The sequence below is a fragment of the Macaca thibetana genome, chromosome 1 (assembly GCF_024542745.1).
Source record: "Macaca thibetana thibetana isolate TM-01 chromosome 1, ASM2454274v1, whole genome shotgun sequence".
NCBI lineage: Eukaryota > Metazoa > Chordata > Mammalia > Primates > Cercopithecidae > Macaca > Macaca thibetana.
The window spans coordinates 106897365-106923854 of NC_065578.1; the positions used below are offsets into that span (position 1 = coordinate 106897365).

The 26490-nt window shown below is 37.3% G+C and overlaps 1 protein-coding gene across 4 annotated transcripts in view; it reads right to left on the reverse strand.

Annotated features, from left to right (window-relative positions):
* The window catches only part of VAV3 (vav guanine nucleotide exchange factor 3), a 397627-nt gene that overhangs the window by 99480 nt on the left and 271657 nt on the right, over positions 1–26490 (reverse strand). For all 4 annotated transcript variants that reach the window (XM_050778810.1, XM_050778804.1, XM_050778785.1 and 1 more), the window contains 3 exons: positions 26164–26264; positions 9957–9982; positions 5014–5059 (listed from right to left, as the gene is read on the reverse strand). In XM_050778810.1, the coding sequence (XP_050634767.1) occupies positions 5014–5059; positions 9957–9982; positions 26164–26264 (173 nt within the window). The remainder of the gene's footprint in view (positions 1–5013; positions 5060–9956; positions 9983–26163; positions 26265–26490) is intronic.

Genomic DNA, 26490 nt, shown 5'->3' on the forward strand with positions numbered 1-26490 from the left:
AAACCTTCAGGCATATGCATTTGTCTCCCGCATAAAAAAGAAAAGAGATGAAATGTATTTTTAGATAAGTGCATTTAAAAACACTGTGTTGCTATTTTTCTCAATGTTTTCTATTTGGAAACAAAAATATAAAATTTCTCTATTGAGCATATTGATATTACATTTAAAAGCAAATCTAAAAGAAAGCAACAATTCTGTTTACACTTGGAATACATTTCACAATCCTTTGAAATTAAAACACTAAAAACTATGGTATTAAATTGTAATTCAATACAGTAAACCAGTATAAAAAATTTTATTTATATAAAGGAAAACATTCATATGTAACCCAGCTTAAAAGCAATTTGAGACATTTATCTTTCCCAATTTGTTTTGCTTTCTTGTATGTATTGTGTAATCCTAGATCTTTTTATACGTTTATCAAACTACTCAAACTATTTTAAGACACTGCTATACAGTAATAAATATGCATACAAATAGTATATAACATTAAAAAAATTTACATGTACATTTATAGACATGCATTTATGCAATCAGAACTTTGTGTCTGTATCTATTCCTTTCCTAGGAAGAATATAAATTCTTCCGTGGAAAGGGGCCATCTTTTATAATTAATGACAATCCTGTCCTTAATGTCATATTAAGAAATGAAATTGGTAATGAAAGAAAGATTTCTTAGATTCCTTTCTTCACACAAGAACAAATAAGAATGGCGTTATATGTTAATCCTATCCACCTGAAAGAGGAAGTGGCCATCTTTGAACATGTCTCTGCTACGAAACAGTAAGACGTCTCCTTGGTGAATAAGAAAAGAGTTTTTCTAAGCCACATGCAACTCTTTGTAATCAAGAGTTTAACAATGAGCATCTGAAAAACAAGAGTTGTCAGAAAGGACTCTTATCAATTTGACCATTAGCTATTCATTTATTACTCAAGGTTATCACAAAGCACAAGAGTAACTTAAGATCAGAAAGGGTGTAAGCTATTTAAACATTTCCCATCTACTCCACATAATCTTTAGGCAGCACAACACAGAATGATGGCCTGAAATGTTTAAAAGCTAGTGACTTCAGGCTTAAATGCAGGATGCTATGAGTTCCACAAATATAAGACAATTTTGCAATAACCTAAAAACATGGACCCAGTGAAAACAATACATGCCCTGGTATACAGATTTGCCACATGCAAACTGAAATTAATCTAGTGTCTCCTGCACTGAGACAAAAGGAAGTTTTTAAAGCTCAGAATTAAAATTTAATTAGTAACTTTGACCTTGACTGCCACTTTAGGTGAAAAATATTACATCAGTGCTCAGATTTGCTTGAGATTTATGATCTCATGTTCTTGAAAAAGGCCTAGGACCTCTGTGTTCCTGAAATAATTGATATGTCTGTTACAAGTGTTATTTTCCTGATACCAACATCTGTCTTAGGAAGAATAGTACAAACTGATGAAAATTCCCTGCTATATTTAAGAAATTCAAAAGAGCTACCAGAATTTGCATCTAATACATTACTATATTTATAAAAGTCAAGATTATAAATTGATACATTTATTAGCACACAATAGAAGACACGAAAATATAAGGAGCAAAGCCATTTGAAATATTGTCAATAAAGATTAATCACAATTATTAATAAGGAGTGAATGATTTAAATGTGCTAACGAGCTACAATGCAAACCTATAGTTCACCTCTTTCTTGGATTTGAATAAACCCCACAATATATGTTTTCAATATTGGGAGTTTTTCTTTGTTTCTTTATTGCAATAGCAAACAGTAATAATTTCACCAAAAAAACTCTCAACTATCACAATTGACTATGTTTATTGGTAAACATAAGCAAAAGATCATGAACGCCATTAGATTAACGGGGAATAACAACAAATCTGAAAATGACTGTGTATGTAGTTTTTTGTTTCAACAGAAATTCATCATAAAATTCAGGGTCTGTTTAATATTTTTCTCCTTCACATGACAAAATGTCCAATATTAAAGAACATGCTCTAATATAAACTAGTTAATATAGGAATTGCTATACTTAGCATTTACTATATACTGGGCACCTTTGAAAGTACTTTACATGCTCTTCTGTTTCTTGAGATAAGGTCTTGCTCTGTCACTCAGGCTGGAATGTAGCGGTGCCATCGCAGCTCACCAGAGTCCCAAGCTCCTGGCTTCAAGTGATCCTCCCACTTGGCCTCCCAAAGTGCTAGGATTACAGGAATGAGCCACCATGCCTGGCCTACATATATTAGCTCACGTAATGCTCACAACAACGTTGTAAGGTGGGTTCTCTTATTAATTTCCTTTTACAAATGAGGAAACTATGGCACAGAGAGAGGAGGCAAACTGCCGAAGTTCAAACAGCAAGGAAACAGATAAGGCCTGTCCCAAGCCCAGGCAACATGGCTCAGAGCCATGCTTCCTACCACTAGACTATGCCGTGTTTCATTAGTGCATCAGCAGGAGTAATTTAAAAAGAAAGAATGCCAATGCATACATAAAAAACTGTATCATCACTTATTCATGTAGCATTTATTAAGCACCTACTACCCATTAGACTATGCATTAAGTTCCTTTCCAACGCAAAAGGGCTATGGAGAATATATATAATATACCTTTGAACATGGCTCTGAAATTTGGACCTGGTGAGGTGGTTACACCTGGCCTCCTAAACCCTTTAATTAGTTGCTTTTATAAGCCACTTTAAGTGAGGCCCTACAAAGTCATGTATTGGCACTTGGAGATGTTAAGTAAATTAACTATAGGATAAAAAAAATCAAATGAACTTCCATGGTAGAAATACTAACAGCAAATAATGCATCATGGAAGCAGTTTGTCTATGCAGACTCAACTTTACTGATCCCTTGTTTAAACATTTTGTCTGAAAATCTCTAAACATAGCCACATAAGGATCAAGGCACGCTGGTCATCAAGCAAGGGTTAACTTTGAACAAAGAAGCTTTGCAACTAACCAGCAGAAAGAGGCAAAGATGCAAAAGTCAAGCAACTTTAAATGCATAAGTCAAGCCTAAATCAAAATACAGCTGTGGGAAGAAATAGCCTTACTATATCAGCAGCTTCAACAGGCAAGATCATCAAGTGTTTGCTTTATTTCCAAAAATATGGAAAAAGGAAAAATACACTCACATACATTTATTATACTTAATGGAAAACGATTACCTATAATCTTTTTTTTTTGAGATGGAGTCTCGCTCTGTCACCCAGGCTGGAGTGTAGTGGCAGGATCTCAGCTCACCACAAGCCCCACCTCCTGGGTTCTCGCCATTCTCCTGCCTCAGCCTCCCATATAGCTGGAACTACAGATGTCTGCCACCATGCCTGGCTAATTTTTTTATTTTTTTTTTAGTAGAGACGGGGTTTCCGTGTTAGCCAGAATGGTCTTGATCTCCTGACTTCGTGATCCACCCGCCTCAGCCTCCCAAAGTGCTGGGATTACAGGTGTGAACCACTGTGTCCGGCCACCTATGTTCTTACAAACATAACATACAACAGCATTTCTCCTGTAAGTTTATTCTTCATGAAGTTCTAAAGTCTTTGGACAAATAGAAAAACAAAACAACAACAACAACAAAAAAAAACTGTACCTATGCAAAGCCATCACCTTTAGGATGAAGGAGTATAAATTTGTTTTATTGTTGTTCTACTTTGCCATATTTATAATCTGTGAATTTACTAACCTAAATAATGTAAAGGATTCTAGAAAATTTTGGCTATAAATTGTTGAGTCAAATATGTTCCTATTGACACACTACAAATATAAAAATGCATTTCCCTGAGGGGTAAAGAAAAAATACATTTAAAAAATAAAATTTATAAAGGTTAAGTAATTTTTCTGAAATAGCAATACTATAATTCACACAAAATAAGACAAAAATATTATGTTCACAGTCATATATCCCTACTAAATATAATAGAGAAAGTCACTTCGAAATATTGCAGGGAGTCCTCTGCAAAGGATATTGTCTTGGGAAAGTCAGAACTATTAAAAAGTAAACCAGAACCCCTGTTTTTTTTTTAATGGCTTCAAATATGTTCTGTAGTTAAAAGATTTAAATTAGTCTCAGGACACAAGTGAGGCAATTTCTAGCCAGAGGCAACAAAGCTCCTATAAATCTTAAACAGCTCATAAATTGGCAAGGCTACCATGGGTGTGGTTTCAGTTATAAACTATAATGCTTTGAAAACTAAACTTTACAACTAGCTGAATACCACTTATGATGGGAAAACAAAATGAAACACATAGTCCAGGTTATTTTCCAGCAAAGCTACTCTATTTTTCATGTTCCCCTTGGTGTATTATCAAGTTTGTGTATTTGGAATCCTTTAACTGTGAATACCTTTTACTCACAACAAAAGGATCACATACATAAAAAGTCTTTGGTAATTAAACTGTGGAAGGAAGGCATTGCATAATGGATGAAAAATAATTATGCTAACATAATGACAGGGCAAATCTCACAATGCTAAATAGAAAACAACTGAACGTTTTCTGCAGACAAATAATTGGTCTTGAGAGGAAACTTGTCACAAAGTCCCCCTAAAAATGCTGCTATTATAAAATAGTATAGATATAGAATAAAAAAATTTTCTCCAATGGGGGTGGGTACCAGTTGCCTGGTTTATCCTCTCCCCTACTTACTAAGAAAACAGTAATTTTTAAGTGCCAGCTAGATGGTTGGTTTTCGTACTGGATTTACAGAGGAACACAGGGAGGGTGCTGGATATGTGAGCATTAACCAGGCACCCTGAGGCTGTTCAGTAAGCAAATAACCAGCTCAACTGCTGACTGTGGAAAGAGTGCAAGGCTGGTGGTTGCTGGTAGTTACTCATCCTGTGAATGATTTACACGTTAGACCGTGACCTCCTGGTCACCAAATTATGAGGAACAAAGGCCAACAGTATGCCTGACTTTCCACAGCAATTCCCATATACTTTCATAAGCACTTAGCTGAAACCATGATTATGGGAGGTTTAATCAGAAACACACCTGGATCCACCTGCTTGGGAGTTCTTCGCAGTCCATTGGTCCGTTTCTGTGCAGAAAAGTAAAACAAAGCAAAACAAATTATGTGTTGGTAATTTTGCACTATTAAATTATATTGCTATTGGCACTTTGGAAAGCAAATGAATGTTGCACATTTTCCAATTAAAAGCATGACTAAATTTGATTAGAGTATGATTTTAAAGTTTTTTTTTTACAATTTAACCTTTTTGTTTTTCTAGTAAGTCTTCCACTTGTATATCATTACACTTGATAAGTCGTTGGTACCTTATAACAGTAAGAAAAAAAAATCTTTTTGGTTGCCAACTCCAAATATTGGGACTAAATTTTTTAGGTCATAGTGACGATGGAGAGAACAAAGCCCAGCAGCCACCTTGGTTAGAATATGTTCCCAGCCAAGACATATGAGCAATAGCTTTAAACTGATCTCCTAAAACTCTAATTCAGCTATTTATGGGGCCTCACAGACCAGACTGAAGAAGGTATACAACCTCAAAACAAAGATCTGAAGCTCTGATTTTAGCCAACACTTAAATGAGAAAAGTGTTTTAATTACAGACCAGTTGTATCTGAACACTTTAAAAAACAAAACAGACATGCAGTTTGTGAATCATAAAAATGAATTCTTATTATAGAAAATAAAACTGTAAGAAAACAACTTTGCATTACAAAAATTACAGATGAGATACAAAACAAGAGATTTTAAATCTATGAAAATGCATGGTTACATATTTTATTTCTTAAGCATTAAACTCATTCCCACCTAATAACTACAGCAATCTCACTAATTAAGAAGGGCTTGATTTCACTTCTTTATTATGCAACTGGATGAAATGCTTAGTCTATGACTATCATACAATCTAGATTTTTCATAAAAGCAATATTTTCTTTTTGTATGTGTTGGGGTTTGTATCTGTGTGTGAAGACTTGGTTTCATTCAGAGCACACTTGGCTGTGCTAAGCACACATTAGCCATGGATTTCTCTCAGGGTTCTTTCTGTTGTTTTCATTCACAAGTTAAATGGATGAAATGTGTTTTGTTTTTTTCTTTCCAGCCTTCCTAAGGGCCTCAAAGTCATATCCAGCAGACTTGCAGGGTTCTCAGGTGAAAGCAAATTGGAGAAATTTTTTAAATGTGATTTTTGTTTTTACCCCAACTACTTTCAACATGGATTTGTAAAAGACTGCTAGGATCATTAAAATCAGCATTGAAGCTATGTGAGCAAGATGGATAGCTGCACTAGAAAAGTTATAACAAGAGTCATTGTGAGTGAAAGGAAAATTTTGCTCTAGATTTGTTGGTAGGCAAGGCACAAAAATTGGAAGCATGATGAGTTACAGACTCATGTCTGATAATGTGAAAGAACACTAATTTAAAGAAAACTTCTTTTCTGTCTGAAATTTTATAATTTAGAGGAACTCTATATAATTCTATATATACAACATCGAACAACACAAAACTGACAGTATTTTCAACAGGAAATTATTTAATGACAGGCAACTTGCTATTTACTTCCTACATATCCCATCATCTTCTCAATGCACAATAGAAGTTGTCTTTCTTCTGATCTTATACCTTCTACTATCAAAGTACTAGGAACACAAAAAAGGAATTTAACTCTTTGGTTTGATTCCTAGAATCCCTAAATTAGTCCCATGTAGGAACTATAAACTTAAAATGTGAAAAGGGGACCCTGACTTCAAGAGCAACTCTGTATTCTCATACCTTGAATTTAGAATTAAAATAGGCTACACATTGCAAGTATTAAGAGAACGGATTCTAGAATAATATTCACTAAGTTCAAATTCAGTTTGAACACAGTTAAGTTTATATCTCTGTGTCTGTTTTCTCATCCATAAAATGGAGACAATACTAAGCACCTATTTCACAGGTTTTGTGGTGAGAATTAAATGAGTTAATTTACCTTAAATGCTTGGAACAGTTACAGCCACATGGTAAGGATTATTAAGTGATAGGTTATTAGCTTTTTGTTATTTTAAATGTTTAAATTCACACAAAGTAATTCTACTCTGTTGGTGCCTTACTACTTACACTTTAGGTTCTTACTCCTGAAAATCCACTGAAAATCAGTCACTCTGAAAACAGAAACCTTTCTACAGGAAGGGCGTGCAGTGGAATAAACTATGATCTGGTGTACTTAAAAAATAAACATAGGAGGAATTTTCAGCTCCCTAAACCAAATGCAATTGGAGAGGCTAAGATTTTTTTTTTATACTTTAAAAGAACCTAAAAAGTATTTTATATTGAAAAACCTGGAGATGTTTAACAGATCATATTTTGAACAATTTTAAAGTGCAAATTTCATTTGTTATTCTGTCATCTCTGTGCCTATATTCCCCTCCCCAATCTATATTCTCAAAAGTCTAGGACGGAGCTGGACAGGCCCTCGTCCCCAGCAGGAAAAGAAGGGAAAGGAGGAGAGGACATATCTAGCAGCCACTCCTGGAGCTCTCAGTTACAGCCTCACACCACCATGAGAATCAGTCTCCAGGACCTTCTCAGTTTCCTTTGATTTACCTAACAGTGTGTTTGTGTGGGGAAGGATCAAACAAACTCAGCTCTGTAAGTACTTGGCAGTTATTTCTTGCCTCATTACCTATTACCTTATCTTTCTTTACCTCTTAAAAATGGATTTAAAGTAATTAAATATGTATGCAATGATAAACTTGCTTCTTGGAGCCAGAGGAGCTTTCCGAAGGTTCACTCCAGAATGGGATGTGAGATGAACAGCCCAGGTAGGGTTATGGATGCCCCACAGATCCTGCGACTAGTGAAAACTGACATACCTTGCAAATAAAGTGCAAAATTAAAAATAAAAAATTCACAATCATAACAATTGAAAGGCAAGCAGAGGAGGCCTATAAACTGGTACATGGAGGGAAAGAAGGTCTTCAGGAGAGGAGAAAAAATAAAAATCACAGAGCTTACAAATTACAGAAGTGCTTCATTATTTACTTATGAGAAGATTCCTAAGCAGAATACAATCATCTGCCTTGGAGAGTGAACACACCTGGTATGGGGTGAGAGCTGCTTCTTAATATTAGTTTGCTATACTGCTCCCTTAAAACAAACTCAAGTTTCCAAATGGATTGACTAGCCTCAGAGCTTACTATAATCCTCCATCCACACAAAATAGAGATTTTTAGTACAGTGACACAGTAAATAAAAATTATATTGATGAGTGAAACAAGTCACTAAAAAACTGATATTATATATCTTAAAAAATCAATGTGAAAATTAATTCCTTGCATCATAGGCTTATGTGTAATTTAAAAAGTATAAAATTGCCTGTGAGAATTATTTAGTATCACATGAAAATTATTACCCACTTCTTATTAGCATATTTGCTTTCTGTAAGCACACCCATTTCACATGACTTAATTAAAATAAAATGAAACCATCTTCCTTGGGAAAAATAATACATATATCTAAAAGGATAAGTGTTAAGTAACACTGAGTTAAAGTTCAGAACTCTACAAAGTTTCTGTCTCAATAATATAATAATAGCATGAGAAAGCGAAAGAAGGCTGCTTTGCAAGATCCTTGGCACTGCTGGAAGAACCCTGATAGCCCTAATGAAAAATCTTACCTGTCAATGAAACACTAAAGGAACTCTTTGGTTAATTTATTTTAGTTCTAAAAAAACTCACAAGGCCTATTAAAAAAAAAAAAAAAAAAAAAAAAAACCACCTTGTTACACATTCTTTGGTCTAGACTTTAGGTTCTAAAATATAGTCAACAGATGCACTGATTAGGTACATATGAGCCTCTTTATATCACACTCTTGATATCCTGTATGTTCAAATTATGTACTTAAGCAGAAAGTAGAGACAAGCACCTCTTATATTTTGCTGTACTTTTTATTATTTTACTAGATGTTAGATTAAAAACATACTAATATCACTTTTAAAGAGAGGTTTTAATTGTTAGATGTTAATTTACAAATCATAATTTTTGTCATTGTTATTTTGAAATTGTCAAATTACTATACTTTTGGTTCATATAACTAATCACACATAGTTTGTATTTTATTTTTCTATGATTTTAAAAAATGTTTCACTATGGGCATTTGCCGGGGCCGGGGGGCGGGGGCAGTCAGGTAAGAAATCTGTTATTTTTGGTTGAAGGCCAAGGCAATGATTGTTTGGGAACCATTAAAATCTTTTCTGTCTGAAATTTTATAACTTTGGGGAACTCTACATAGCAACATCGAACAACACAATTGACAGTATTTTCAACAGGGAAGTATTTAATGATACGCAACTTGCTATTTACTTCCTACATATCCCATCATCTTTTTGGTTTTTTTTTAAATAACTTTCTTTTTTGTATTTTTTAAGTAACTTTATTCCGAGAGGTAACATGGATTACATACTTCTAAGCCATTAGGAGACTCTGTGTTAAAGCAAAAGGAAATGTTACCAGATCTTGATTTGATCAATAGGACGTGATAATCATCATCTTTCTGCTCTAATGGAAAAGTACTAGAAACATGGAACCACAATCTTAGATGCACAATGTTAGAGTTTGCAGTAATTCTACGAAATTTCAGTAATTCAGCAAATGTCGGGCAGTGACACAACATTTCATGACAGGGGACGCATCTGCCAACTTCAGGCGATAAGGGCCACCCTTCCCTCTGTACTTACAGTCCCATTTCATACACAGTCTTTGATTAAATATTCACATTTTTTCTCTACCTAAGACCTTCGGACAGTGACTGTGAAAATTCCTTGGATTTAACTTTTACATTTTGTTCACAATCACTTGGTTGTTCCCTCTGTTTCTGTTTATTTCTATTTATTTTAAAAGGTGCATTTAACAGTGTAAAAGCTCAAGCCTGGTTCAGTTAGCAAACAACTTGAAATGCAAAGGTTATAAAAAATATTTAAAATGTTAATCTTACCTCTGGTAGTTTGAGTGTCCCTTGTTCTGAAAGAAATGTAAAAATTGGCATTGTCAGTGTAAAGTTATTTTGTTTGGTTAGCAACCTTAGCTTGTTCTCTGCAGAGTGGTAAAACACCCACTGCTTTGTTTTCTTAACTGATACCTGTAATATATTTCCATGGTCCCTCAGGCTGGGCTAGTAATTATTTTGCAACCTTGGTTCTCTTACCCTATTGGCTTGTCAGGAAAGTGACTCACAGTTTTAAATGACTTCTAGGTTATGCTTAACTTTTCCCATTGTTTACTAAGCAATGTCAATTCTACCACATAAAGCTCCTTAAAACAGGGGCTTGCACTAAATTTATATGCATGAGAGAAAGATAAATGTAACATTTCTTTCAATATACCTCGTTTTAAGAATCTAAAAACACTAAGCTAACAAAGGTACTGCATTGACTATGTAGTACATAGTGTAACAATTGCAAATTATACACAGTACAACATTTTGTGTGAATTCTTTTTTGTTAAGTGGCCATAACTTTTATTTTTAATTTTGGGAGAAATACAGTTTGATTTAAAGATGGAACTTAAAAAAAAACTGAGTCAGGATTTATTCTAATGCTAATTTCCTTTTCGTATTTAGTTTACCTCCAGAAATAGGAAGAACAATTCCTTCATTACATTTCAGTCCCTGTAAATGCCTAACGGTTATAAGGGCCCTGAGATTTTCAGATGTGTGCTATGGTAGAAGAGCAAAGGATCGTTCTGGGGGATAAGGGCGCACACAGCACTTGGAAAACTGGTAGGCAGCGTCTTTGCCTCCTTTCCCCACACCCAGGAGCACTTATATATGTTCTAGCTTCTCCAGACTGACAGGAAATCCCTCATCATCATAAGCCCAGGCCTATACTTTCCCCATCCAACATGATCTTCTAAAAACGCATCTGAAAAGATGCCACAGAGAGACATCAGGAGAGAAAGAGCAGGCCTAAGTGGGAGCTCTGCGGGATGTTTCTTTAAGAGATTCTAAGAAGCGCCCAGCCAGAGTTGAAGGGGAAAACTCCTGCCAGGACACCTGACTAGCTGCCACAGATTGCTTTACACAAGAAGATTGCCTGGGGCATGGAACAGGAGGTTGGTTTGTGTTTTTCTTTTCTCTCCAGCTTTTTTTTTTTTTTTTTTTTTTTTTTTTTTTAAGGAATACTTCTGATTAATGGAAATGGAAGATCCATGGGCAGAAAGTCACCTTCAAAAGAAAAGCTAAGTCCTCATCCCTTCGTCAATTTCAAACCCCATCACCTCGGCTTTCACAAATAACTGCCTTCTATGAAGGCATCTTTGCTAGCCCTGAAATCAACCTTTACAAAGGAGTATTCCTGGACAAAAAGTTACTTCATTTCTTCTTTTCCTCCCTATCGGAAACACATAATGTTTCAGAAGAAAGATTGCCCAAGAGCACTGGTTTGGGAAGAGGTTCTATACAAGTGCCATTTGCCTGGCCCAGGCTTAGAACCCAAGTTAGGGGAACTTGGGTTCTTAAAAGAACAGCTGTGAGACTTGCTTCACTGGTTTGCCCAGAAAGACCTATATATACCAGAATATCCCTATTCCCCTACTGGTGAGTTAGAGCCTGAATTGAGAGTCATAAACTGCAGGAAGCACTAAACAGCGGGGCAGTTTAAGTTTTCCATCCAAGGAGACTGAGGAAAACTTTTTACATGAGCTCCAAAATTGGGGAGACCTCAGCTCTTTTGGGTTCAGTGCTCATAAATGAGTGTGCACCTGAATTTCAATTCAAAAATATTTATTTTTTCTGATTCTTCCCAAAGAAGTGTTTTTAGGTCCTTGCGAAGTAAGTCTTTTACACATACTTTAAATGTATTGTTTGTGGCATAAAACCTATGATAACCCCATGTGTCAGTAGTTGTCACACCATGTTCCATGAGGATTCTCTGGGTGACCTCCAGGAAGAGGAAACAATGGTATTTACGGTGGTCAAGTAGCTACGCAGACACTTGCACCTCTTCATCAGAGGAGCAGATCCAGGAACAGAAGTCCTGCATTTCCAGGCTCTTCGTATCTTGTGCAGGATTTGGCTGCCAGGAAGCCAGCTCTTGGCATAAATGAGGATCCATCATAGAACACCAGAGGTTGTGAGACCCAGACACGGCACTGATGAGATTGGTACAACACTGGGATCAAACTAGACTTAGCTGTCTACCTTACTCACCTATCCCTCTTTTATTTCCTCCCTTGTCATTATCTCCTGCTTTCTTCCTCTAGTGTCTCATCAAGAGGAGTAACTTCCGTCATATTTCTGATTGGGTGCATTAAGAAATGCTCTACACAAAGCCTCCTCTGTGTAACCCAGACAGGAAAAATTCAAAAGGGGCTTTGCGCTGCATGCAACTCCAAGGGCATGAGTCCTTTAGTAGGGCTTCCCCTTTGCCTTTCTCACTGCCATACCTTCCTGTCCTCATGGCCACCACATTTACCTTCTGCCAAGGAGAGACCTGCTGCATTCATGGATATGGCATAGAGCTGTTTGTACTCTCATCTGATCATGCTGAGTGTACCACATAAATAGTAGCTCCTGGAAGTCTGTTTTTATTTAATCATGTTTCATGGTAGGGTTCTGTAAATTTTCTAAGAATAAGGCAAAAGCCAAAGGAGTATCAGTAACTCTTACAATCTGCTGACTTCAGAAATTCTCAGCCAGGCTCCTGTATTTATGCTTTTGTGCTTGTGACAGTGGCTATACCATTAAACAGACTGCCTCCTTTATAAACACAATCTAAACTGTCATACCCACACTAATGCAATAGCCTGTTCACTGACACTAAAATAATAGTAAGGAGAGAAAGGAAAACCCAACTGCAACACTGAAAATACATATACGTTTCAAAGTAAAGCTTCATTCTGGCTGGGAAAATGGAATAAGAAACCTTTTTATATGAAGTATTCTATGGAAAAGTTGCTCTAAGTTTTGCAGCCTGCAACCCCATTTTTACTTCCTTTTGGTATCCACCCGAAACTACTATAGTGGGCACTTGGATCTCTAGAAAACTCTGTTCATGCCTTAGTTCTGCAATAGCGCTGAGATAATTAAGGCTGATTATCATCAAATCTATTTTGGCTGTACTCTGACCTAGAACAAAGGTTGGCTGCTGGTTGAGATGGGATGAAAAAGTCTCTTTCTGTATCTCTCTTTTTCTCCTGGGAACTTTCTTAGGATTATAATTCAACTCTTCAAGTTTCCAAAAGTTTTTAATCCTCAACTTATATTTACACTGCAGCCTACTTCTCAGGTTCCTATTGATCAAACTATAAAACACTCTTCCCCTTTCAAGAACCTTTCTAGATGGTGACTCATGGGCCCTCAAGGGGTTTATACCTTGCATTCTTTCATCATGCCCCAACTGGCTTAACATAATTCTAAGAAGTGGTGTTACTGAGGTGCTTGGAGCCTTTGCAGAACTCCATCTTCAATGCCAGCACAGAGCTCAATGTACATTATTGGTGCAAGAGAAACAATTTTCACAGAAGCTTTAAATTTCAAGTGAATATTTAAACAATTTTCACTTGTTTAAATATAAAACTCAGTCCTATTTTGTTTTTCAACACAAGTGGCTCTCAATTCATACATTATTGCATAATTTGCTTTGTCTCTTATCTGAAGTTCTATTCAGGCTAAACAAATCAATGTCCAGTAAGACCGCCTGTCTCAACAGGGGCCACAGAAAAGTAATTACCAGAACAGTTTTTGAAGGTACCCTATCATCATGACTAAAGTGCTATTTCTCTGAGACATTACAACTAAAAAACGGTTGGACTGATCAAATTTTGGAGAAAGTTCACTTTCACAAATGTTATGTTCACTACTCAGATACACAGCAATGTTTCAAAAAGAAAATAAAGCAAACCATAAACTATACTTGGAATAATACTTGGAAAGAAACTTTGATTTCAAGTTTTTTCAGGGGCTCTAATAGGAATACAACCACATAATAGATTCCAGTTCACATTAATAATTATTAATGTACCATTAAACTGACCCAAATAGATGGAAGGAATAATAACTACTCAAGTATAAAATTGTCTTTATGAGTTTTAAGTAATATTATGCAGAACTAAAGTCATTTTTGGTTATGAAATCAATGATCAATCTTCAGTTCACGTAAAAGTACTGTGATAAAATGCCTAGCAGTAGAAGTCTGAAATAAAATTGTATCCTGAAAGCTTATCTTTTATGCTAAAACATACAATGCAATTTACAAAGCAGCCCGATTCAGATACCAATGTGGGTGCAGGTTCTAGGTAGCAGTCTCTCAGTTTTAAACCACCAGGATACCAGAGCAACGTCCTTCCAATTAGGAGTGGCTATAGCAGCAGCAGGAGCAGCAGCTGGCCTATATAAAAGTGCGATTAAACAGATAAGCAAATGGGGATCTGCTTCAGTTAAATATTAGGGCAGCTGAGGCTTGCATTCTCACTAAAGGAAAAGATGCATTATACCAAAGTCTTTTGCTCCAGCAACATTTGCCTTCCAATGTTACTTTGTTTAAACTGAGAGGATGCAAATCAAGCTATATTGGTCAATGTCAGAGTAAGAAGGGGGGATCAAAGGTGCTGAGTCATGTAGTATAGTGGGGGAAAAAGCAAATGTCCACAAAGGTTGCTGTCTGGGATTAGACCTTCACGGTGGTATACTGTGAGAAGGAAACGACACCCTAAAATTACATTAGCTTTGCATTGACTTGTTCAGAGAAGCTTGCATAGTGGAGTTCACACCTATTCATTATTAACGTTGGAAAGTTTTGGCATGCACTTCAGAGCTCCTGTATGTGTTGATCATTGAGGTTGCCATAGTGAATGTGAAGAAGTCAACTCAAGTTCAGGGAAAAGGAGAGTGGAACTGCCTGCCCTTTATATCCATGCAAATCCTCAAATGTTAAGACATAAACTAATCACCCAACCTTCAAATTTGTTTCCAAGTTGCACAGTTTGTCTTATTAACAAAATAAACTTAACGTATCTTTTTTTCATACTTCAAATGTACTTGAGTTAATAATCTGTCATAATCATATTTTAATACAAATGAGATGCTTCATTCAGAAATGCACTGCATTTTTGTCAAGTAATTATCATTTCCAGGGTGAAACTAGATGGATCTAGTTTCCAGACTAGATAAATTTAAGGGATATAGAGCATGAAATATAAAAGGTTTTCCAACCCAAGGAAGACAACATCCAAAAAGGGCTAACTTGTATAAAAAGAAGTGTTAAGAGGTACTTCAAATGCTTAATAATATTTAGTCACATCCTATAACACCATTAAAAATTATATTCTGGTTGAAATAGTCCTATTATGGGAAAAAGCAACAACAACTTGATATTAAGTGCCACTCCTCTGAACTTGGTACTAAGGCGTGGACACAAAAGATGAGAAATATATTCCAAACAGCAAAGGAGCATATAATCTAACAGGGGTAGAGACAGACACCAAATAGTCCATGTGTTTCATTACATTGCCCAGCTTCCTTTGTAGTGAGGTTGAAGCCATGTGACTAGTTTTAGCCAATGGACTTGATAAAAAATGGCACTGCTTACTTCCAGGCTACGGGTCTGTAAATCAGCAACCCTAGAACCCATGTGTTAAGTTGGCAAAGTAAAAGATCAAACTGATCTGGGTTCCCTGATTAGAAGGGAGCTACTCTGAAGGGCCACTGAACCCGCAGTAAACAGTGCATGTGTGAGAAATAAACTTTTATTATCTTAAAGCCAATGGGACCTGGGGTTTGTTAGTTGCCACAACACAGCCTAACCTTGGCAAATGTGTAAAGCCTACACAGAAACTAATTAGAGAACAATTTAATTCAGGCTACCATTGGATGGTCAAGGTAAGGTTAATGATTGGCAAAGAGTTTGGACAGAAAGTAATGAAAGGATGGTCCTTGGAACTGTTTGGAGAAAAGGGAGCATGTTTCAGGGAGAGGAAATAGCAGGAGCCAAGTGAGAACTCTAACAACTGGATCAACTGGATGAGGAGTAGATTTTTTCTGAAAGGGAGGCATTTTTGTTCTGTGAATTGCTTCATTTGCTTGCTACTTATTATCTTAACCCAGGTGTCTCCTCTCAAAGGCCTAACGATCGATGCTTAGGCCATGAGCCTTTCCTTGCAAAAATACTAAAAAGGAATCTAAAAGGTCCACCTAATTTTCTATCTTTCATTCTTAAAGTACCAGCCAAGGACTCAGGTAAGGTTTTTATTCCACTTTTCCACCATCTAGTCAAGCTCTAGTCTCTACGAAGGTGGAACCAAAACCTGTACAATCCCCCACACTCTCCTGTTTCTGATTCTAAGATTATAGTGATCTTCAGGGCCCAGAAGCCCTGCTGCACTACAATTCTACTCATTTGTCTGTCCATTTGTTGATCCATCCACTCACTCAACCATTCCCTACTACTTCCTTGACGTCAAAACACCAATTACGTATGGTTCCTATCATTGAGAGGCCTGCAGTCTAACTGAAGAGATGAACATAGAGTCAATTATAATAAATGTGATAAAAGTAAATATATGATGTCAGGGGAGCACAGAGGACTGACAGACTAATAAAACCCAGGCATGAGGAGTGTCAGAAAAGGTTTTCAAAGTGGGGGCAACATTTGCATTAAGTTTTTAAAAATGAGCATTAAGTTTACTAAACAGAAAAGAGAAGAAAAGACAGTAAAATAGGAAAACAAAATACACTTAGATACATAGACATGAAAAATAGTGGCTGGAGAAGTGTGAGTAGTTAAACAGAGTTGTGTTATAGGTTGGGGGGATGGGAGGAAGTGGTAAAAAAAAAAATGGGCTGTACAAATTACTCAGAGCTTTGTAGGCCATATTGGAAAGTCTGGACATTATTCTGGTAGAAATATAAACTACAGTATATGAAAGAGTGAAACCATCAGACTTAATTCTAATGAAGATAATTTTATAAATTACATAAGAATAAGATTAAGAGCAGGGAGTTAGGAAACTTTTGAGTTGTTCAAGCAAGAGACAATGAGATTTTCTGTGTATATCAACACCATTATCAATGCATTCTAGAGAGACTTAGGAGGAGAGCTAAGAAGAACAGAAAGGTGAATCACGATGAGGAAGAGGCTGACACCCAGGTCTGTGTGAGTGTTTGGATGGTGGGCCTTTAACCAAGACAAGGCATAGGAGAGGGAAGTTTACAGGAATAACTAATGAGGTTGATTTTAGTTATGAGACATTTGAGGTCACAGCAAGACGCATGGGAGGGGATATGTAAGGAGAAGATGGAAATTTAAAATCCACACTTCAGGAAGGAAGTCTTATGCACAGATGGACCTTTATCTACTTCGAGTGTGGGGTGTAGCTAAGCCAGGAAAGTCAATCAGATTTCCAAAAGATGGCATGGGGGCATGATGGGTTGTGAAGGATAGCATCAAGGAGGATGATTAGCAGTGTTAAATGAAAGAGAAAGGTCAAGTAAGATAAGGCCTAAATGTGATGTCCTATGGATCTGTCCATTAAAAGGTAGAGTAAAAGACTATCTACCTCTCATTGAGCCCCCAGGTTACCTCGTCATTTTGTACAACTAGTGCCTCTTCTTCACTTGACCATCCCTTTGTATAAACAAGTCTGATGTTGAATAAAGATAGCATGCTCCCCCTCTTAAATTTTTTTATTATTTTTAATTGACACATTCAAAGCCAGTGGTTTTTAAATTTTTTGTCCTGCTTTGTAATCAATTACAGAACAAAGTCTAGAGAATGATGCTACTTTTTAATCAATGATATCTGTATACATAAGCATTATCTACAATCTGCAGGGAACTAACAGTATGACACGTATTTATGGGGTACAATGTGATAGTTCAATATATGTATACAAAGTGTTATGACCAAGTCAAGACAATTAGCATATCTATCACCTCAAACATTTATCATTTATTTGTGTTGGGAATATTCAAAATCTGCTCTTCCGGTTACTTGAAAATATACAATAAATTGTTGTTAATTATAGTCAGCCTATAGTGCTATAGGACACTATAACTTATTCTTCCCATCTGGGTGTACTTCTGTATCCATTAACCAACCTCTGCCTACTCCCCTTTTTGGAACTGCCTTTCATCCCAACTATCCAATGTTTATAACAACTCCTACTAGTCACAGCTTTCTGGATCACAAGTGGACTCCTGACCCACATTGATCCAATAAGGATCTCTTTTTGTTGCTTGAGAGTATAGTTAGACTATGTTAAACGTTATTGCTATAAAGTTCTGTAAAGCAGGGGTGAATTTCAAACCACCTATGATTTAATGTTATGAGGGAGTCTGAACTATGTAAACATTTGAGTTTGTCTTAAGTCAGTAGTACTTACTTGCTTTCAATTTGGCTGTTGAAATGATTTCCCTCAAAGTCAAGTTCTGCTGAAATCATATTACACTCTTCTCCATGCAAAAGCCCTATTCAAGTAAACTATGTCTCCATCCCCTGGATATATCTTATCCCTTTTCCTGCCTTCCCCTAAACCCACATTTCCCCCAAATCCTATGCCAGTCATGAAACACTATATTACTGAACTGCAGCAAGCAATTATTCCTGGATGCCCAAACAAAGGATCACACAAGGCTTAAGTCAATGTTGAGCTTGAGAAGCTGAGAAGCAGCTCATAAAGTCTAGCTTGCCGAAGACTTCAAAATAGTACCTACTTTACCACACTCACATCAGACCTACCAAGCTCAAACTCACACTTTCCCCACAGTTACCACCTATACCAGAGCGAGACAGGAATGAGTGTGAAAAGAAGATGCCATAGCTTCCAGTTTTCAGAAGGTACAGGCTACTGATGGAGCGACACAGAGATTCTTCTTCCCCTTGAAGACACGGCCCCTTATAAGGGCTACCCAGCAAACCCTGATCTGACAGTAAAAAAAGGAAGCCTCCTAGGCAGGTCCTTACCATTTCATACCACTAATGAACTATAAGCATTCAGTGTTACTGGTCTCTCAAAATCTTGAGCAGGAAAGAACTTAAAAGAAGGAGAGAGGGAGAGAAAGGGCACCAATGCCCTTGGTGGGAATGGAGGTCAACGGAAATATGCAAAGCAGGGAAAGAATCAAAAAAGCAAGGGGATATGTTACAGACTCCAAAAAGCAAACTTAGCCAGAGGTTTAAAAAAAAAAACATTTTCCTGCTTTGTAATGAATTACATAACAAAGTTTAGAGAATGATGCTACTTTTCAATTGATGATATCTAAGTAAGCATTATCTACAATCTGCAGGGCACTAACAGTATTATTCTTAGTTATCTTATTTTCATACATTTATGACCTTGTTTCTTCATCTTAAAATAAGGGGCCCTAGAACTGAATGTGTCTCAAGTCCATGCGGCCTTGAGAATTTCCATGGGAAGAAGGTAGGTATGGTACCCAGGGATGCACGACTTCTTGCAGCACTATAGAACATTCAAACCTAAAAACATTTGGTAGTTACTAATTTAATTTAAAAGTGTTTTGCCTAAAAAACCATTAGAAAATCACTCCCTTTCACTGAGAAAGGCAAGCACATGATTACTTACTAGGATTCAGTACTGGGCTTTTGACACATCTGACATATTATCATCACAGCTTATTCACATAACTGGTAGCAGAGCCCAGTGGTAAGAACAAACTCAGGGGCTGGTCTGCCTGGATTTGAATCTTGGTTGTACTAAATAAGCAACTTAGACAGATTGCATATTTCTCTGTGCCTTGGTTTCTCATCTGTAAGATAAGTATATCAATAATACCAACTTCACAGAATTTACATAGGAGTAAATAAGTTAACAGTGGTAAACTTAGTACAAATGGTCCCCAATTTTGGATGTTTCATTTATGATTTTTCCACTTTACAACGGTATGAAAGTCACATGCATTCAGTAGAAACTAGACTTTAATATTTGAATTTTGATATTTTCCCAGGCTAGCAACATGTCCAATGAGACTCTCTCATGATGCCGTGCAGCAGCAGCTAGCCACAGCTACCAGTCAGCCATGAAATCACAAGGGGAAGCAAACAATACAGTGTACTGTGTTGCCAGATGATTTTGGCCAACTGTATTTCAAGTGCTGTGAGCATGTTTAAAGTAGGATAAGCAAAGCTACAATGTACAATAGGTTAGGTGCACTGAATGCAGTTTTGACTTACGATAGTTTCCACTTACAATGGCTTAATCAGGACATAACCCCATCATTAATGGAGGAGCATCTGTACTGAGAATAGTACCTGGCACTAAATAGGGGTATTTATTTTAAAAGATTTTAAAATCTAAGTGCTATTATTGGCCCTGTTTTATAAGGTGTTAGTCCATTCTCACACTGCCATTGGGTTATTCATAAAGAAAAGAGGTTTAATTGACTCACAGTTTCACATGGCTGGGGAGGTTTCAGGAAACTTACAATCATGGCAGAAGGCAAAGGAGGCAAGTCTTCCATGGAGGCAGGCAAGAGAGCAAGCCAGAGCCGGGAAAACTGCCTTATAAAACCATCAGATCTCCTGGGAACTCGGTCACTATCATGAGAACAGCATGGGGAAAATGTCCCCATGATCCAATCGCCTCCCTCCCTTGACATGTGGGGATTACGGGGATTACAAGTTGAGATGAGATTTGGGTGGGGACACACAGCCAAACCATATCATTCCGCCCCTGGCCCCTCCCAAATCTCACATCCTCATATTTCAAAACACAATCATGCCTTCCCAACAGTCCCCCACAGTCTTAACTAATTTCAGCATTAACTCAAAAGTCCACAATTCAAAGTCTCATCTGAGACAAGGCAAGTCCCTTCCACCTATGAGCCAGTAAAATAAAAAATAAGTTAGTTCCTTCCAAGATACAATGGGGATATAGGCATTGAGTAAATACACCTATTCCAAATGGTCAGATGGTTCCAAATTGGTCAAAACAAAGGGCCTACAGGCCCCATGCAAGTCTGAAATCCAGCACGGCAGTCACCTCTGACTCCATGTCTCATATACAGGTCACACTGATGTAAGAGGTAGGTGCCCAGGGTCTTGGGCAGCTCTGCCCCTATGGCTGGGCAGGGTATAGCCCCCCTCCTGGCTGCTCTCACGGGCTGGCAATGATTGTCTGCACGTTTTCCAGGCACACAATGCAAATTGTGGGTGGATCTACCATTGTGGAATCTGGAGGACCGTGGCCCTCTCCTAACAGCTCCACTAGGCAGTGGCAGTGGGGACTCTGTGTGGGAGCTCCAACCCCACATTTCCCTTCTGTACTTCCCTAGCAGAGGCTCTCCATGAGGGCCCTGCCCCTGCCGCTGCAGCAGACCACTGCCTGGACATCCAGACATTTCCATATATCCTCTGAAATCTAAGCAGAGCTTCCCAAAGCTCGATTCTTTCTCCCTCTCTCTCTTTTTTTGTTAAGTTGTGATAACAGCTTTTATTCAGGAACAATTGCAAAGGAGAAGGAAATCCAGGTTCAATTTCAAATACATCATGGACAAGTGGAGATTTATAACCAAGGAGCAGGGTGAGGTGAGTGGATGGAAAATTACTGAGAGGAAACATCAGATATAAGGGGGATTCTGGCTAAACTGACTTGACAGGATTCTTGGTGAAGGTGGGTCAGAATGATCACATACCAAAGGTTATGGGGATGAGGAATTTGAAAAATCACCTTCGGTTCTTTGAAAATCTGCTGTCTATGTCACTACATTTAAATTATAAGTGCAAGTGAGTTGTTGGCAATGCAGCATGCCAAAGCTGAGTTAAATAGCTAGGAAGACTCTAGAGATAAGAATCCTTTTTTTAAAATCAAATTTTGTCAATAAGTATTCTTAAAAAGGTGAGCTTACAAAAGCCAAAGTGATTGAATATTGTTTCATGGTCTATGCAGCCAATTTTCATCTTCCTTGTGGCCTGAAGACAAGTAGCCATGAGCAATGAGCATTTTTTAAAGTTTTATTTTATTTATTTCATTTTAAGTTCCAGGGTACATGTGCAGGATGTGCAGGTTTGTTACATAGGGAAATGTGTGCCATGGTGGTCTGCTGCACCTATCAATGCATCACGTAAGAATTAAGTGCAGCATGCATTAGTTATTTTTCCTGATGCTCTCCTTTCCCCTATCCTGCCGACAGACCCCGGTGTGTGTTGTTCCCCTCCCGTATCCATGTGTTCTCATTGTTCAGCTCTCACTTATGAGTGAGAACATGTGTTTGGTTTTCTGTTCCTGCATTAGTTTGCTGAGGATAATGGCTTCCAGCTCCATCCATGTCCCTGTAAAGGACATGATCTCATTCCTCTTTATGTCAGCATGGTATTTTATGATATATGTACCACATTTTCTTCATCCAGTCTATCACTGATGGGCATGTGGGCTGATTCCATATCTTTGCCATTGTGAATAGTGCTACAGTGAACATATGCATGCATGTGTCTTTATAGTAGAATGATTTCTATTCATCTGGGTATATGCCTAGTAATGGGATTGCTGGGTCAATTTGTATTTCTGGTTCTAGGTCTTTAAGGGATTGTCACAGTCTTCCACAATGGATGAACTAATTTACATTCCCACCAACAGTATAAAAGCATTCCTATTTCTCCACTGCCTCGCCAGCATCTGTTGTTTCTTGACTTTTTAATAATTGCCATTCTGAGTAGTGTGATGGTATCTCATTGTGGTTTTGATTTGCATTTCTCTAATGATCAGTGATGTTGAGCTTCTTTTTTTCATATGTGTGTTAGCTGCATAAATGTCTTCTTTTGACAAGTGTCTGTTCATGTCCTTTGCCCACTTTTTAATGGGGTTGTTTGTTTCTTTCTTGTAAATTTGTTTAAGTGCCTTGTAAACTCTGGATATCAGATCTTTGTTAGATGGATACCTAAACGTCAACTCTTGACTTTTGTGCACTCACAGGTCCAACACCACATGGAAGCTGCAAAGGCCTGGGGCTTGCACTCTCTGAAGCAAAGGATTGGAGCTTGCACCCTCTGAAGCAATGGCCTGAGCTGTACATTGGCCCCTTTTCACCATGGCTGGAGCAGCTGGGAACACAGGGCACCAAATCCTTAAGCTGCACACAGCAGTGGGTCCACAAAACCATTTCTCCCTCCTAGAACTCTAGGCCTGTGATGGAAGGGGCTGCCATGAAGACTTCTGACATGCCCTGGAGACATTTTCCCCATTTTCTTGGTAATTAACATTCAGCTCCTCATTACTTATGCAAATTTCTACAGCAAGCTTGAATCTCTCCCTAGAAAATGGGTTTTTCTTTTCTATGGCATCATCAGGCTGCAAATTTTCCAAACTTTTATGCTCTACTTCTCTTTTAAACATTAGTTCCAATTTCAAATCATCTCTCTCAAGTTCAAAGTTCCACAGATCTCTAGGGAGGGGCAAAATGCCACCAGTCTCTTTACTAAAACATAGCAAGAATGACCTTTACTCCAATTCCCAACAAGTTCCTCATCTCCATTTGAGACCACCTCAGCCCGAACTTTATTGTCCACACCATTATCAGCATTTTGGTCAAAACCATTCAACAAGTCTCTAGGAAGTTCCAAACTTTCCCACATCTTCCTGTCTTCTTCTGATCCCTCCAAACTGTTCCAACCTCTATCCATTACCCAGTTCCAAAATAGCTTACACATTTTCAAGTATCTTTATAGCAGTGCCCCCAACTCCTGGTACCAATTTACTGTATTAGTCCATCCTCCTACTGTTATAAGGTAATATTTGAGACTGGGGAATTTATAAAGAAAAGAGATTTAATTCGCTCATAGTTCCACATGGCTGGGGAGGCCTCAGGAAACTTACAATCATGGCAGAAGGTGAGGCAGGTACATCTTACATGGTGGCAAGCAAGAGAGAAAAAGCAAGAAACACTGCTTATAAAACCATGAGTTCTCATGAGAACTCACTCAGTAACATGAGAACAGCATGGAGGAAACCCCATGATCCAATCCCCTCCTACCTGGTCCCTCCCTTGACACGTGGGAATTATGGGGATTACATTTCAGGATGAGATTTGGGTGGGCACACAGAGCCAAACCATATCATGAGGGAAGAAACTAATACTTACAAAGGGTAAGTAAATGGAGTTCAAAGTCACCCAGGGAGTAAATTGTGAAGCTAGGATTCAAACAGACCAAGACTCCAGAGCTGGTAGATTTTACTGCCATAGACAAAATGACTTATGTAAGGACAGAGTACATTGAAATAATTACCTAGGAACAGACACTGGGAATATATGACTCCTCTATTTGACTAGACTAGGAATTTTCAATGATTTCCTATTGACTTTCATAATGTAAAAGTTAAAAACTTTTATGTTCTTTCCATGCCATACTTGTATATTATTTTAAAGTTTGGTGCTCATTAACTTTCCCATCCACATGTACTCCAGATCATAAAAACAACAAAAATACTACATAACCCCATGTCTTTCAAAAAAAAAAAAAAATGACTTTTCACTATATCACCTTAGATTAAAATAGTAAGTTCTTACTTTGCTCAGGTATTGTGTAAGAATCAACATTCTCTCACTGGATCCTCATAATAATTGTCTAATTTACAAGATGAATAAACAAAAGCTCAGAATATTTAAGTAAATTCCCCAAGCTCACATAGCTAGCAAATGGCAAAGCTAGGCTTTCAACCATCTCTGCTCGACTCTAAACTATTCTCTTATACTATTTCCTTTAGAACCATGCCAACTATGGGATCATTTTACATTCTTCACAGGCATCATCTCATCAAGGCAGGGCCTTGGGATTTACATAAACATTAGCCTACTATAAGCAAATAACATGTTAACTGTCTCCAAATAGATTAAAGAATGGGACATATAAAGATGGAACAACAAAAATTCAAGTGATAAATTGTATCAGGGTGACAATTAAAGAATAACAACAATAATTTTTATTTCTATTATATTTTACAACATTGTAAACTGTTTCTGACCTTCCGACAGATGTAAGAAGTAAGTTTATTTAACAGCCCTTGAGTAAACTGCATAAGCAATCTGACCCCCATCAGTAAATGTGCAGGGCCATTCTGAAGACGGAATGAGTTCATGCAAGAAGATGCCCAGTAGAGCACCCAGGCAGGACAGGTACAGTGTAGGTGCTCAACTCATGCCAAGATCTGTCACTTTCCAGCTGCTCATGCCTAGCACAGAGAACGGCACACAGGGTCCTTTTAAAATGTCTGAGAGGAATATGCTATGATCTCAGTCTTCTCTTAGGATTCACCTTTCCTACAATTGCCTATTTTCTGAACTCAGCTCTGAAATGAGCTATTCTCTGTTTCACTCTTTTTCACATTATCCAAAATAATTCAATGTCCACCTTTTCCTTTGGGAAAATCAAAGGTTGACATGGCTACCTTTTGAACTCAAGCTGTTAAAGATCCCTTTTTGTGTTCAAAAGTTTTACTGATTTTGAAAGGTCTTATTGATAAAAACACAGAGAAACTCAGGGGAAAAGGACAAAGAGAAAAAAGAAGAAAGAGAAAGAATAAAGAAGCCAGAAAAGAAAGAGAAGGAAGAGAGCCCAAGAGGAGCAGAGAGAGGCAATAGGCTACTGAATGCATAATTGCCAGCAGTCTTAGAAACTAGCTCATGTAACAATCATACAGCATTATTTTTAAAAACCAAGGGGAAAATATTTACAAAAAATCCCAAAAGATATATGCTCTTTGTTAAGTGCTGCAAAATGACAATGTATTCAATTCATTAATTCATGAATTAGTCTGTGTGATGTTTACTTCCGGTGTCATTAGCATTCCTGAGCTAAATATTTAAAAGAATAGAAAGGAAATTTAAGAACTAAAGACAGAAGAATATATTCTTTCTGTTGTTTTTGTTACTCTATTTTTTTTGGCTATATTTGTATGGTTTTAGTTATTTATTTAGGGCTTTTAATGAAATGAGTGACATGAAACCATCCAACTCCCTCTTGAAGACCTCTGTCTCCAAGGTATGTATGAAAGTCACACAAATTTTAAATAATTTAAAACAAAGTTATGTAGAAAACTCATGTAAATTTTAAGCATTTTTCTAATTGTGCTTATAAATAATAGTTTCAAAAGCAGATATGTTACAATAACACATATTCAGAGTAAATTAGGCCTTAATTATGTTTAGCAAATTTTATGTCCTCATTAAAAACAGAATCGCAACAATAAACATGACTTACCACCAGAATTAACTCTGCCACAATTGTCTACTCTTCCCAAACATTCTTTGTGTGCTCTCGCTCCACACTTAAAACATAAATAGCCTTGATAAAATGTTCCCCTGAAAGGTGAAATAAGAGAGTAGTATATTAAACGGTGCAAAATTCTGCCCATATGAAATTAGTGCAAGAAGGAGAAAAAAAGAGAAAAAAAGTATCAACAGTGTTCTTCAAGATACTCCCTCAGTAGAGGGAGAGGAGCTTGCCAGAGCTTCTGAAAGGACTGTCCAGGCAGAAGGCCTGGCAAAGATTTGTGGGATCCAGACTGCTAAGGCAAAATCCCCACTT